At 48.3% G+C, this 15,788-nt stretch overlaps 1 protein-coding gene and 1 long non-coding RNA gene across 6 annotated transcripts in view; both read left to right on the top strand.

The window, feature by feature from the left end:
- The first annotated feature begins 229 nt into the window (after window positions 1–229).
- LOC144109431 (uncharacterized) lies at window positions 230–1,048 on the top strand. The gene has a single exon (XM_077642259.1). The coding sequence runs from the start codon at window positions 230–232 to the stop codon at window positions 1,046–1,048; it is 819 nt and encodes a 272-aa protein (XP_077498385.1).
- A 14,187-nt stretch (window positions 1,049–15,235) lies between these two features.
- The window catches only part of LOC144113132 (uncharacterized), a 56,313-nt gene continuing 55,760 nt past the window's right edge, over window positions 15,236–15,788 (top strand). For 3 of the 5 annotated variants that reach the window (XR_013310647.1, XR_013310650.1, XR_013310648.1), the window contains exon 1: window positions 15,237–15,544. This is a non-coding gene — a long non-coding RNA (uncharacterized LOC144113132). Of the gene's footprint in view, window positions 15,545–15,788 lie in introns of all 5 variants that reach the window. The other 2 variants (XR_013310649.1, XR_013310646.1) reach the window with 2 other exon arrangements.

The following is a 15,788-nucleotide window of genomic DNA, read 5'->3' as shown; positions in this document are numbered from 1 at the left end:
CCTCTCGGGACGCCCCCACTCCAGGATGGGCATACTCTCCGCTGCCTACACAGAGTCCCTGGGCCCTCCCGCCAGCCATCCTGCCGTCCCCCACCACCTACGCGTCCTCCCCTGCAGGTCTCCCTGACCTTCGGAGGCACGTCGAAGTGCCACACACCAGCCGCGGCCCTCAATCGGACCGCTGCTGTCTTCCTGGATGAGATTAAGGGGTCCACCCTTCTCTTCACCGATGGCTCGGTGCTACCAGCCACAGACAGGACAGGGGGCAGCGGCACTCGTGGCTCCGCAGCTGAACGCGACGAGGACGTGCAGGCTGCTCTTCCCAGACAGTTCCGCTGCGGCTGAGCTTGCCGGACTCCACCTGGCAGCGGACCTGATTTCGACCATCCCACCTGGTCCAGTCGCGGTCCTCTGTGACTCCCGGCCAGCCCTCCAGCAGCTGTCCAGGCCTCATGACAACGTGGTCACTACCTCCCTGCTAAGGGCCAGCCTGCAGACCCTGGAGGATGCGGGCCACCAGATCTCCCTGCACTGGGTGCCGGGCCACTCCGGCATTGAAGGCAACGACCTGGCCGACGCTCTGGCCAAGTCTGCCCACACCGATGGGTCCCCGGTATCGTTTGCAGTGACTCAACATGACTTTGCCCGCCCCTTCATCATGCAGATGGTACGGGCCCTTCACCCCGACCGGAGGATTGCGGCCTACAAGCCCTTCCGCCGGCTCTCGGACCAGCTGCCCATGCGGGACCGAGCACTCCTCCTGCTCCTCCGCATCGGTTGCACATGGACACACTCCAGGTTGTACGCGTGTTACAAGGCCCACTCTCCTGCCTGCCCCTCCTGCGGGGACACGGGGACGCTCGGCCACCTCCTGCTGGCGTGCCCGACCCATGAATCCCCCAGGCGACGACTCGAGTCAGGATACTGGGCACTCGGTCTCCCGACTACCATGGAGCACGACCTCCTCTTCCCAGCGCGCAGCCAGCTCCTGGCGCAACGGAATCTCCTCTCCTTCCTCGGGAAGACTGGCCTGAGCATTCTCCTCTAGACCTTCGCCCCGTAAAGCACGAGGCGATGGATCTGAGTGGACCGATGCTCATTCCCCGTGCCCGGTGCTTGCACACATTCCCAGTGCACCGAGGCTCCCCCCCCCCCGCCCCCCCCCCCCCCCCCGTGCCCGGTGCTTGCACACACTCCCAGTGCACCGTGGCTCCCCTACTTGATGGTCGCTGACGTTGCTGCGGCGGTGCGACTCCTGAACGGCTAAGGACTTCCACGGAAACGACGGCGGCGGCCCTCCCCCCCTACATCCCCTACCCTGGTCCCCAAGAGTGATGCTCAAAGGGCCAACATACGTCCGGACTAAAGCCCCTCTATTGTCGCTACCTGGACGCAAGAAAACGTCATGGAGGGGCCTTAGTCGGGACCAGTATCCCCCTCTCCCCCCCCCCCCCCCCCCCTTCATAGCAACAACCACCACTACCAGTTTGCGCTTCTTTTCACGCTCTATTATTAAACACAACCACAAGAAAGTGATGCGACATGTGTGACTCTGCCACGAGCCACATTTATCACTTTCTCGTTCGAGCAAGAAAAGCACTAAACGTGAGCGCTTGCGGCATGAGCAATCAAACCACACTCCGTGCTCCTGAATACGGCAGTTTTTATTAGCCTGAGATTTGGGTTACGTTTTTTATTCAATATTTTTTAGCTCACTGACGCTCCGCTAAATGTAGATTTGACCTAGCACTACACACTACGTTTTTGCGGAAATACTGTTATGACGCTGTTATTTTGCAATCGAACAAGGTAATTTAGGTAACGAGGTAATTTAGGAACGAGATAAATTGCGGTAATTTAGACAGCGAAGTCATTTCACGAGTGAGTGAGCGACTGCGAAAATGCTGGGAAATTTTCTTTAATGCGCGTTATGCATTTTTTAGCAGGTTTCAGACCGAAAATTTTAAGCTTAGCTCGTCTGAGTGATGCACACGCCGCGGCTTCATTGCATTCATTACAAATTTCACGGCTGCTTGAAAGAGAACTTTATGTTCTAGTTTTTTCGTTAACTTTATTAACTACTGCAGAAGCGAGCCTGGCCAAGGGTTTGGCTTAAAATTTTGGGGTGATTGCTGGTGCCAAGAGATTTTATTAAGTGGCGGAAAGATATGGTATTCTCTTGATGACTCACCTACGCTAATCCCTCGAATGCATTCAAGGAATGCTTCAAATGTCCGTGCTGATTAAATATTCAGCACTGTAAAGCGCGATCAGAAACGATGTGTTCATTACAAAAAACTCAAAAGAAAACATTTGACTGAAGTCTGTCTGGTTGGGAAATTTAATTTAGTAGAAAGATGACCGACGCCAACCAGGTTACTTTTCGAAAAACATGACGTTTCGGGACCGGCTCGCGCTCCCTTCTTCATGGTGTGACTACGGGCGAGGCGCAGCTTGGCTTTTTATGCCCTCGTGTTGAAGACTTCCGGGTCAGTGGCCACGAAACATGCATTGATGTAAGAAGAGGGAATTAAGTGTCCCCAGGGAGCGATTCCGTGACTTAGTGAGTCTCACGAAAACGATTTGTACTCTTATAAACTACGGGCTAAAAAATCTGATGTTATTTTGAAAGCAACATTCAATGCAGTTATCATAACAGTTTTGCTTGCGACAATTCAAAGCTCGCCCTAAAAAGCACCTTTTCTGTGACTCGCTCCTTAGGTGGCACCAGATGTCGGAATAGCAGTAGCGTTGCGCGCAGTCGCGACGGTGGATCGAGCGCCCTAATCTCTCTAAAGATTTACACCCCTTATAATCCCTCAGACATACGATGGTATAACGCCGTTAAAGATACCACGCTAGAGCTCTGGGGCACAAGGGAGAGAGACTGCCGTACACGCTACGAAAATCAACATGTTTGCTAGTATGCACAAGGTCAGCAGCACGCGTATTTACTAGCAAAAAAAAAAAAAATAAATGAACGTCGATGATGCAAACGTTTTTCGCGGAAACCCACACTGAGATTCAGAAATTCAAGTGATATAATAGGCGTAATCCTCACGCCAACAGACGCGATTAGAACACACAGAGCAATGCCATCAAATGGAAAGATTAGCATGTGAAAGGACGCACAATGATCAGCGAATGAAGCACAATGATCAGCGAATGAAGCAATATATAATCAGCTTCCTGATGAGCTCGCAAAAGGTTTTAAGCATGCTCACTAGGTTAGGTACCACGAAATGCACAGGACTTCACCGAGGACGGTGTGCTTTGTCGGAACAAAGTCCTTAAGGGCGATGTTGTGGGTCCCCTTCGTTATTCGGCTGGCGTCATTTTTTCCTCGGGCAATCGCGAACAGCACGACTCCACTTTCACTCCGGCTTGTGCACTGAAATGCACCGCAATCGGACAAAACGCGGCATTGAAAGTAGAGTTCGAATTGACAGCGCGTAAGTCAACGGAGCTGGACCCGCAGCAGAGGCGGACGGCCTGCGCATGGCGCCGACGAAAGAAGAAACACAAGAAAACGATCCTTTCCCGCGCGTTGCCCGGGCGATGGACAGGCGGGCCAATCATCGTTCAGAAAAGCGCCGAGCAGAGAGTCGGGCGAGGAAGATGTGCGAGAGATCGCGGCGCGGCGGCAAAGTTCACAGAAATGCGCTCGGTTTTGGGCAGCTGAGATCGGCAGCGGTGACAGCCAGCAAGTTTCGCTCAGGTATTTCTAGGGAGCCTAGCTTAGGGCAGTGGTGGGGCCTTGGTGCGCGTTACGAATGATGGTGCCCATTGCCGCATTGTTTGCAGTCCGTTTATTTTCTAGTTAGTTCTGTGTTCTTTTTTACTTTGTTTACATTTTGGTCGGACTCTTGTATCAGATCTCCACCCGTTGTAAAGGGTGTGACAACGGCATCATCATTATCATCATTTGCCGCTTCGCAGGCGCAGCTGGCTCCTCGTGAAACTAAAAACCAGATCACGCCTGCGTCTCTATAATAATAATAATATGCCCGAGATGTCATTGCATGCACGCCGGGCTGGCACATGAACTCGCCCTAGCGACCATGGCATCGGTGCATCGGGAGATCCAGATCTCCAGGGTCGCTGCTCCTCATAAGGTGTCAATCTTTCCGGGTCGGGCTAACTAAAAAAATGCTGTCAACGAACATTAGCCCATACCATGCGCTCCGTCAGGTGACCGGTGTGACCTATGATAATGCCCTGCTCAGTTCTCCGACATCGTCCACCCGCCTCGCGACTAACCCTGCTCACGTTATTCGGCTCAAGCGGTACCATGCAGCTGACCCGCTTCCAGCTTAGCACAGAGAAGGAGCTTTTGCCGACAGAGAGAAAGCCGAAGAGCGATTCTCGTACTGGGTGCCGCATTTCCGCTAACTGTTAATCTTTGAATGAATGAATGAATGAATGAATGAATGAATGAATGAATGAATGAATTTGACAGAAATAAAAAGAAACTCTGTCGAGGAGGCTGACCAAAAGGCAACGAATGCCTGACTAATTGTCAGTCCCCTTTCCGAATACACAAAACATTCAAGCAACACACGGTAGAAAGTATATACGCACATCGAAAATGGAAGATAAATGCAATAGTACATAACAGAAACAGTGAAAGCATGTTGCAAGGCAAACAATCATATCTGAATCGATAACAAGTACAAGTTCACTTTTTTTTTTTAAGTTTCCTAGAGATGACGATTCGTTTACAATAGTGTGAATGGCAGGATGATGATTTAGAAAATCTAAAATTATGAAAGATTGCTTTTGCATACTGTAGTTTGTGCATTTCTTGCCCTTGCTGTACGTAATGTGCCTTGTATTATATTTGTGGTCTTTTGGAAGGTATGTTCTGAAAAAGGCGCCTTCATTATGCCTGATCTCTCAAAATATAACAATGGCTGTTTTTTTGTTAAGATTTTCTATTCTTAATATACTATTCTTCTTGAAAAGAGGCGAAAAGTGACTTCTATAGGGCGCATTTTCAATGACACGTATCGTACGTTTCTGTAAGGTTAGCAAGCTATCGATATTGCTTTTCGTAGTGGTGCCCCAAAAAGATAAACAGTATTGGAGGCGTGAATGCACCAGGCTATAGGGTGCAGCGATGGCGTAGAGGTAGAACATCCGCCTCGCGTGCAAGAGGACCGGGGTTCAAATCCTGGTGCCGCGCAGTTCTCCACCGGGTTTAAAAAAAAAAAAATCCGCGTGTCGATGGAATTGCATAACCAGGCCTGGAGTGCAGCCTTATCTCGGTGACCAGAACCGACAACGCACTCTCTCACCAGAGCAGGATTTGGCCACCCTGGTGTAGTACTTGGCCACAACCTTCTATGATCAAACCAATTAACCCTCGGCCCTCAGTCCCCAGCGGCTGCAGAGCAACTGACCACGGCGGCGGTCAGACCTGTGACGCAGCGGAGGGTGCTAAGAATCTCTGGCTCCGGACAGGCCGCCATAGGAGTCTGAACCTGGCAACGTTTAATGCTAGAACTTTATCTAGTGAGGCTAGCCTAGCAGTGCTGTTCGAGGAACTAGCGGGAATTAAATGGGATGTGATAGGGCTTAGCGAAGTTAGGAGGACAGGTGAGGCGTATACAGTACTAAAGGACGGACACATACTGTGCTATCGCGGGTTGGAGGGTAGACGAGAACTAGGTGTGGGTTTCCTCATTAATAAGGATATAGCTGGCAACGTAGAGGAGCTCTACAGTATTAACGAGAGGGTAGCAGCTATAGTAATTAGGCTGAATAGGAGGTACAAGCTGAAAGTGGTGCAGGCCTACGCACCCACATCCAGCCATGATGACCGGACCGTTGAAAGTTTCTATGAGGACGTAGAATCGGCAATGAATAAAGTAAACTCGCAGTACACTGTACTCATGGGCGACGTCAATGCGAAGGTGGGCAAGAAGCATGCTGACGACCACGCGGTAGGTGACTATGGGATAGGCTCTAGAAATAGCAGGGGACAGTTATTAGTCGAATTCGCGGATAGAAATAATTTACGGATCATGAATACCTTCTTCCGCAAACGAGAAAACAGGAAGTGGACCTGGAAGAGCCCCAATGGTGAGATTAAAAATGAAATCGACTTCATACTATGCGCTAAACCTGGCATCATTCAGGATGTGGCCGTCCTCGGAAGTGTGCGTTGCAGCGACCATAGAATGGTAAGGTCTAGAATTAGCCTAGACTTGAAGAGGGAACGGAAGAAGCTAGCGAAGAAGAAGACCATTAACGAGTTAGCCGTAAGAGGGAAAGCACAGGAGTTTAGGATAGCGCTGCAAAACAGATACTCGGCTTTAACTTAGGAAGATGATCTTGACGTTCATTCAATGCACGATAACCTGACATCAATAATTACGGAGTGCGCAGTAGAAGTAGGCGGCAGGACAGTTCGAAAAGATACCGGGAAGCTATCTCAGGTGACGAAAGATCTGATCAAGAAGCGCCAAAACATGAAGGCATCTAACACTACCGATAGAATAGAACTAACGGAGCTATCAAAGTTAATAAATAAGCGCAAGGTAGCCGACATAAGGAAGTTTAATATGGAGAGAATCGAGCATGCTCTAAAGAACGGAGGTAGCCTAAAAACAGTGAAGAGGAAAACTAGGCATAGGTAAAAACCAGATGTATGCATTAAGAGACAAGCAGGGCAATGTCATTAGCAATATGGATAAGATAGTTAACGTAGCCGAAGAGTTCTACACAGACTTGTACAGTAGCCAATGTAATCAGAACGCTAATGAGAAAGACAGCAGTGCACAGCAATGCGTCATCCCGCCAGTAAACGAAAGATGAAGTAAAGAAAGCCTTAGAAGCAATGAAAAGGGGAAAAGCAGCTGGGGAGGATCAGGTAACAGCAGATCTGTTGAAGGATGGAGGGGACATCGTGCTAGAAAAACTAGCCACCCTGTATACGCAATGCCTTATGACCTCGACTGTACCAGAAGCTTGGAAGAATGCAAACATTATCTTAATTCATAAGAAGGGAGACGCCAAGGACTTGAAAAATTACAGGCCGATCAGCTTACTATCCGTTGCCTACAAAGTATTTTACTAAGGTAATCGCTAATAGAGTCAGGGCAACGTTAGACTTTAATCAACCAAATGATCAGGCAGGCTTTCGTAAAGGATATTCTACAATAGATCATATTCACACATCACTCAGGTGATAGAGAAATGCGCAGAATATAACCAACCTCTATATATAGCTTTCATTGATTACGAGAAAGCATTCGACTCAGTGGAAACCTCAGCAGTCATACAGGCATTGCGTAATCAGGGGGTAGAAGAGCCTTATGTCAAAATACTGGAAGATATATATAGCAACTGCACAGCTACTATAGTCCTCCATAAAGTCAGCAATAAAATTCCAATAAGGAAGGGCGTCAGGCAAGGAGACACGATCTCGCCAATGCTGTTCACCGCATGTTTGCAGGAGGTATTTCGAGGCCTGAATTGGGAACAGTTGGGAATAAGAATAAATGGAGAATACCTAAATAATCTGAGATTTGCTGATGACATTGCCTTGCTGAGTCACTCAGGAGGTGAACTGCAAATCATGATCAACGAGTTAGACAGGCAGAGCAGATCGATGGGTCTAAAAATTAACATGCAGAAAACCAAGGTAATGCTCAACAGCCTAGCAAGGGAACAACAGTTCACAATTGGCAGCGAGAGCCTAGAAATTGTGCCGGAATACGTCTACTTAGGGCAGGTAGTGACAGCTGATCCGGATCATGAGAGGGAGATAACTAGAAGGATAAGAATGGGGTGGAGCGCATATGGCAAATTCTCGCAGATCATGAGTGGCAGTTTACCAATTTCCCTCAAGAGGAAAGTGTACAACAGCATAATCTTACCGGTACTCACCTACGGGGCAGAAACGTGGAGGCTAACGAAAAGAGTTCAGCTTAAGTTAAGGACAACGCAGCGAGCCATGGAAAGAAAAATGATAGGTGTAACATTAAGAGATCGGAAGCGGGCAGAGTGGGTGAGGGAACAAACACGGGTTAATGACATCCTAGTCGAAATCAAGAGAAAGAAATGGGCTTGGGCAGGGCATGTAATGCGAAGGCAAGATAACCGCTGGTCTTTAAGGGTAACGGAGTGGGTTCCAAGAGAAAGTAAGCGTAGCAGGGGGCGGCAGAAGGTTAGATGGGCGGATGAGATTAAGAAGTTTGCAGGCAAAGGGTGGATGCAGCTGGCAAAGGATAGGGTTAATTGGAGAGACATGGGAGAGGCCTTTGCCCTGCAGTGGGTGTAGTAGGGCTGATGATGATGATGATGATGATGATGATAGTACCACTATTTTTTTCAATCGAGAAGGTCAGAGGTGCTTTAATTTGTTAACAATGCCGATGGATCTTGCAATGTTGGTTTTCAAGCTGTCGACGTGAGTGGTCCAGTTTAAGTTTTCTTCAAACGTAACACCAAGGAGCCTATGGAAAGTGAGCGCTGAACGACGTAATAACGGAATTTTATTACTATGTTGTCATCAATAGACTTGTTAGCAGGGCCAAAAGCAACGTATTTTGTATTTTTAACGTTCAATTCTAACTTACTTACTCTAAGCCATTCTGAAAGACCACAGAGCCAAATATTTGTTTCTTGTTGGAAAGCATACAAGTGTTTAGCAGAAAAAAAAAGTTATGTATTTCGTGAATAGACCTTCACGAAGCATTATTTTCACCAACGAGATTTCTCTCTTTCAGTGAAATATCTCGCAAATGGTACTGAGTGAGCTCCACAGCGAAGCAGGACATCAAGACATGGTAATGGGGAGGTGATGATGCGCAAGGTTACCGCACCGGGTGTCTTTCACAGTAGTGGCGCCACTGATTCTCAAACAATTACCTAAACTCATTGCCTCATGAACCAGATGTCCTCCTCCTTCAGGGCACCTGGTAACTCTCCTTGCCTTCCCGGCCGTATTACATACCCACCACATATTACCCTTTGGCCCAATACGGACTGGGCCGCTGTCTTGCAGACCCAATTGGAGTGACACACCAACACGGTGTACGCAGACACATGTACTATCAGCCTCAAATGAAACACGAAAATTAGCGCGAACACGAGAACACAAAAGTATTAGCTGCTGGGAAAGAAATACAAGTCCATACACACTTCCGCGCAGCTGTCTTTGCGTCATTTAATAAACAATTAAATGCGCTATTATTCAGACTCGCTTAAATAAAATCTTGTCCCTTTGTTGTTCTCGTTGCGAATGTCTTTTTTGGGGTTTCATTTTACGCTAATAATATACCTAAGTCCGACATGGACCCGCACTTGGTTTTCTTCAGCGTACGCCCGGTGCTGTCTGTTCCGTCGACAGCGACGCCATGCAAAAGCACAATCGCAAACTTCTAGCACGCGATGCTGTCTCTGCAGGGGCTGAACACTATGTCCAGCATCTCACTTCTGATATCTCTCCGTCCGATTAAATGGCCCACTGAGCCGTGCATGCAAATGGTCCCTCCTCCAGCACCTTCTACAACCAGTCAACGTTGGACAAGACCAATGTGGAGAATCGCGTCATGCGCGGAAGCGGTCTCCATGACGATTATTGCACTCGACTCCGGCTCAGCAAATGCCTGCGCGCCGGCCACATCTACCTACGTGGATTATACTCACATGATCTAATCTGACGTGCCCGATCACGATTTTTGAGGTCAAGGTGGTCCTTGCATCCTTTCTCAGAAATACGTCTCAGATACGGATCACGTACACTATAGACTCTACTTTGAAATGTCCCCGACTGCGACCTCCTTTGCCTCGCGGGTTGTTACGGCGAGAAGTGGGAGTCGGGAACTCTGCCGGCAGAGTGGAAAACCGCGCAGGTCGCCACCGTTCCGAAGCCAGGCAAACCGCTATACCCAGATCAGTTGCGACCGATATATTGGCCACCTCTTCGAGAAAGTAGTGCACCTATAGGACTCACCAAATTCTTTGAGGACGGACGGATCCTTGTTACATCACCCCGGTGAGGCTATATCGATCTCACACCTTGGCAGAAGACTGCTTCCTACAACAGAAAGAAGACCTTCTGTCTCACTCAGCACCGCGTTCTCCTTGCTGTTGCTTTTAAGAATGACTCAGTAAATTGTGACAGGACCTGATTCTGGCCGACCTCAGCTCTACGGAATGCACTGCTAGGGTTTACAACCATGTGTGAAACTTCGTGACAGGCAAGCGACCTTATCCTTCGGCCACATCACGAACCCAATGGTCTGTGTCGCAAATCTGGGTATACGGAGTTCAGTTCTATACCCTTTACTTTTCAGTCTTGCGCTCATGAAACTGGAAGCCCTCCTCGACGATATTGCTGATGCCAAGCATTCCATCTGTTGCCGGTAGGTATGTGGGGTTTAACGTCCCAAGGCTGCATACGCCACAGCACATATCCAAGTGACTCGCAAGCCGCCTGTCGGCTTGCGAGTCGTTTGCATGTTTGCATGGTCGTTTGCATGTTTCACCGATACCTGTTCATGCCAGAAGCCCGAGTGAGCCTGTTCATGTGCAGGCCCGCGAGCTTGCTAATAACCCGAGCTTACAGGTATGGGGCGGCGTTCCAGGACCATCCCAGTTTCTCGTATACTTCGACCTCTGACATCGCGTTGACCAAAAGTATTCCCCACCCTACCCTCTCATTTCGAGTCATGAGCGAACCGGCTCCTTCCTCACCCCCTTCTTCATTTCCGACGCCACAGTAGCACACCTCAGTGGCGCCGCTGTGGTGAATACCCAACCCTCTACCAGGCAGTGTCGGCCTATCGAGCTACCACTAACCTCACCCCCTCCATAACCTCGCCACGACTACCCGGGAGAAGCCTTTCTATCCACGGAAACAGCATCACGCGGTCAACCAGTGGGAGGATCACTTGAACAGGAAACGCCGACCTACGTGCTGCGAAAGCACGTGTGCTCATGTGTTCTTGCACACAGGGCCAGGAGGGAATATTGAATAATAGCTTGCACGTGACGTCACATCAGCAGGTCCGCTGTGCGGCGGCAACGTTTATGAATCGCTTGGCTGCCGCTCGCGCTCCGACATGCAAATACACCAGCACGTTCCGTGATCGGCTCCTTTCGGCTTTTTGAGCAGAAATGCCACCTCTTCCGAGTGCGAAGCCCTTTAACAAGGGGTACTAATCGTGGCTAATCGGATCAGTGAGCGTTCGGTACAAAAAACAAGTTCGGCACGCGAGAATGCCGACCCCTCGCAATGTGCCGGGAACACACAACAGCACTGACGTACTCCCAATGGGTATTGAATCTCCCTGGGATTTCCGAATAAGATCCGGACGTCCAGATGCAGAGTGGCCATACTGGGGACATCAACCGGATATCATATACTGGACCAATTCTAAAATCTAATTTTCTTTCTCGTGCGGACGTCCCTAGTTCGCTTGTGCGAGACATTTTCCAACGTCCGGAGCCGGACTTAAGTCACGAAATTGCGCTCTTTGCTTTGAAAATTTTTGCGCTACAAATGCCCGCATATGTAAAACAGCCTCAAATTTAAGCTATGGGATTCGATCTAGCTTTGTTTCATTGACCTCAGCGTTTGTCAACGGAATTCGGAACTGTCCTTTGTTAACACAGCAAACAGCATAAACAGAAGCAAACGCAACCTGCCCATCGGATGTTATTTTTGGTGGACATATACCCAGAGATGACTTTCTAGTCTGGCTCTCCATAGTACAAAACTTACGATGCGGGCCCGTGACTCTTCCGTAATTGGCACATAAAGCTATCCCCGAATTCTGCGCTCAAGCAGTATCAAGCAAATTCCTTTGGAGGTCATTCTCAGGTGCCAGAGCATATGAACAGAGATCATTTCTTAGTAATGTACGGCAATACTGCAACAGCATCCCTGCATAGAGGTATCACAGAGGGCCAGTGTTTAATCAGCTGCATTATGCAGTTGATGTAGAGATAAAATGAACGCCCTGCGGAAGTCCTTCAGTGGTCCGCTATTTGTCCTTTGGATGTCCTGCGGACATTGCATAATTAATCAATACGATAAATTATGTCCGACGGGATTCTGACTAAGGTCTGAATGCCCAAGTCGATTCCGGACATCCAGGGGAAAAACGATTTAAACACGCCCAAAAACGTACTTCGCAATCGGGAAGTTCGCGGGACACACAGGAAACTTCTCTCTAAAAATTTCGAAATGTGGTCAGAATTTCAATGTAGATTTTAAAAGTCAGTTAGCTTGGCGGTAGTGAGCCAGTAAGTTTCCAGTTTTGGAGCAGTCGGTAGGACAAAAGGCTGACACCTTCAATGAAAGCTTGTAGGTGCAGCAGTAACAATGTAGGTGCATTTCAAGCCCTGTTCCCCAGATCATTTTTGCTGCTCTGCAGCGCAGTGATCCTTTTCAAAATATATGAAAGAACTTTGCAGCTCAACATCTTGCTTTGTGCACATGTCAGAAGAAAACTAGTTTGGATGAGAAGTTGCAATATACTGTCGGGAATGAGGATCGTTCGACAATTGCGAAATCTTTTCGAATCTATTATAGAACTCAGTCATCTATTATGGAACTCAGAAAGAAACTTCTAGTTTCTACCATCCCCTATCAAGGCAAAAAAGCAATCGATTCTGCTGCATCTTCATCTGTTGACGATGGAGATATGGAGCCTGATTATGACGTTATCAGACAGCCGACCACACGGGTGCCACCAGGTCTTAAGATCGCAGTTGTAAGACCAATCTACAAGGGCGGAAAAAAGTACGATAAAACAAATTACAGGCCAGTTTCCATACTGCCAGTTATTAGCATCCTGATGGAGAAAATTGCATAACAGTCGATGACTTCCTTTTGTGAGAAATATTCATGTTTGAGCACTACATCAGTTATATGCATTGTCTTGTTTTGTTCTGTACGTATTGCCGTCAACAATCGGTTGTTTTGTTTCAGCGCGCATTATTTTGACTGCCGTGTCACGCCCATAAACGATTGCGCTGGGCACAAGCAATGTGATGCATATATATTTCTCAATAAAGTTTCTGTCTGTCTGCATGCGTGTGTGTGTAGACTACATACAAAGCGCAAAATCTTATTACACTACCAAATATTAACAAAACGCAGCTATTGCTTAATGGATGCCCTTCATGGTTGGGTATATAAGCATGACCCCAAAGAATCAAATATAGGTCAAAACTAAGTGTGGCGAGTTGATGGCGATGTGCTGCATTGCGATGCTCTAGTGTCTCCCTTGTGCCTTGCAGATCGTTTGCAGTCATAATTTAAAGGAAGGTGTGAATTTCTAATTAAAGACACGCTCTAAAAACAGCAGGATGCAAAACTTGCAGGTTGCTTCAACGCGTTTGCTAATTTCTCTGACGGTTTGAATAACGCTGCGAGAATACTTTCTGCCCGCATTCAAAACGTTTTACCTGCTGCACCATGATGTCCAGCAGATGTGCGGGAACAGCTGTTTCCGGACATTACACGGTAATACCGACAGCCACTATGTGACTCTATATACTCTGTCCCGTTTGTTGACCTATACCAATCGGCCCGGCTAACTATTCTATCAGGTCTTCGCTAGTGCGTGGGTGAAGAGCTTCTCATTTGGAGGGGTTAACGCCAATATATTTTACTTTTAAGCTCTTTGAGGTAGCTGAACTTATCTCGAAGCGTTACCGCAACTGTTGGTAAATTGAAATTAAAATGTAAGTTGGTTTTTGGAGAAAGGAAATGGCGCAGTATGTCTCAATTCTCGGCGGACACCGCGCCGTAAGGGAAGGAATAAAGGAGGGAGTGAAAGAAAGGAAGAAGGATGTGTCGCAGTGGAAGTCTCCGGAATAATTTCGACCACCCGGGGATCTTTAACGCGCACTGACATCGCACAGCACACGGGCGACGTAGCGTTTCGCCTCCATCGAAACGCGGCCGCCGCGATCAGTTCCGAACCCGGGTACTCCGGCCCAGTAGACGAGCGCCCTAACCACTGAGCCACCGCGGCGGGTCAAGTGTTGGTCCCTTTTCTGCTAAAACAGGGTTCGGCGCATGGCTGGATCGCTGTCCCCGCAGCGTCGGCTTGTAGTTTCTGGGCCTCGGCTCGCCTCTTCTCGCTCCATTGTTTTTCACTGCGCGCTGTGCCCAAGGAGCAACGACGTGGCCCAGTCTATTTTCGTCTCCCCGACTTACTTGGGTGGTCTACGTTTCAATTGCAAACAATCAAGTTACACAGCTAGGCTTTCCTTGCTTCGGCATTATCGTACTATCGACAGTCGAAATTGCGGATTTTGCTTTTATTTAGTAAGGGCCACAGGCACGCAGGTTGCGGTTCACGCGGAGTAATTGGCACGTACGTTTAATGCGTGCTGCACGCAGGCTCCGACGCTTCGTGTTCAGCGCGTTCGTTCGCTCGCAATGACCCTCTGGGACCTTTCGTGCTGAAGGGAGTTTCTGCCCGTCGGAAGTTCATTCTGCAGCTACCGCTGCGCTTGGTTCGAAATATCGTGCACGCACCCTTACTGAAACGGCACGGCATGAAAACTGCGGGAGCTGGCGGTTCGTAAGAATGGCGTACGCATATCTGGGGATTCGTTTTATGGCTTTCAGTGCAAACTATATGCGTGTACACCATCGACGATACCGAACGCGCCTGCGCACGAGGAAAATACCGATTAATTACTGTTCACCATCGCAGTTCGGTTCACGTGTTCACAACAGCGTGTTTATAACAGCAGTGTTTACAAGGGGCTCCGATTTTGATGGCGCCACATAGAATAGAGATCGCCGATATTCAGTGTAGTCCGACAGGCGCACATGTTTCTGCTGTTTCTAACTTGCTGTAACTTACAAAAAAAAAAAATGGAGGCACGACATGCAGTTCGACACTGCTCCTATCCCACGCGCCGCAAGGAAAATTTGAGGGTATTCCTTACGTGCGACAAGCTTGACGCACCGCTATCCTGACCCAAATAACTGTTTATTAGTCGTACGATAAAAAAACAACCACTCGTAGCTCAACGAAAAACGTAGAGCAATAGTAACACGCTCACAGGTACCACTGTTCCTCAACGTTCGCTATACTAGTTGATTAGGGACATATACGACCGATGTGGGGATTTTTGCGTTGTCTAAGGACAAAATATTTGACAGCGGCTCCCTGCCCGTCCACGTTGTGCCCGTTTCTTGTAGCATGTGGACGCGTTCGTAGTAAGTGTTGCAGCATTCGCTGAGTAGTTATCACCAACGTTAATGGAATCTTGTAGCATGTGGACGCGTTCGTAGTAAGTGTTGCAGCATTCGCTGAGTAGTTATCACCAACGTTAATGGAACCAACTTCCATTCCATTAACGTTGGCTATCACAGTACCAGGCTTTTCGAATAACATTACGTGTGAGCTCGTGTAAGTGAAGTTGCGAGGACGCTGCCTGCCTTGCTTTGTCGATGAAAGTGGAAAATGGTGCTTTTTCGTTGATGTTAGTAAATAAAACGTTGCGGTTCAAAAAAAGGACTCCCTGCCGGCCAAGACACTTGTTTCTGCCAAAAAGCGCGGTAAACTTTTCTGACTGAAATTTTGCTCCGCTGCTGCACGGAACTGCGCGACTTCAATCGTTGGTGAACCCAGTCTGTTTTGCCGCGGGCTCCCTTGTTTTTCTCGCAAAAAGTTGCGATAAGTGCTTGTTCTTTTTACAATGTCAGATAACAACTGGTTACTGCATTATCATCTATATGCTCAGAGCCCATGATCCAGCCTGGTTTTTATGTTGAATAATAATGTATATTACGTGTTGAGAGT

The sequence above is a fragment of the Amblyomma americanum genome, chromosome 1 (genome assembly GCF_052857255.1).
Source record: "Amblyomma americanum isolate KBUSLIRL-KWMA chromosome 1, ASM5285725v1, whole genome shotgun sequence".
Taxonomy (NCBI): domain Eukaryota; kingdom Metazoa; phylum Arthropoda; class Arachnida; order Ixodida; family Ixodidae; genus Amblyomma; species Amblyomma americanum.
Note: the sequence above shows the minus strand (reverse complement) of the source record. Positions and strands in the feature narration are given on the sequence as shown.

Bases quoted from the DNA above. Each gene is read 5' to 3' on its own strand.
- LOC144109431 (XM_077642259.1), top strand. From the start codon at position 230: ATGGCTCGGTGCTACCAGCCACAGACAGGACAGGGGGCAGCGGCACTC.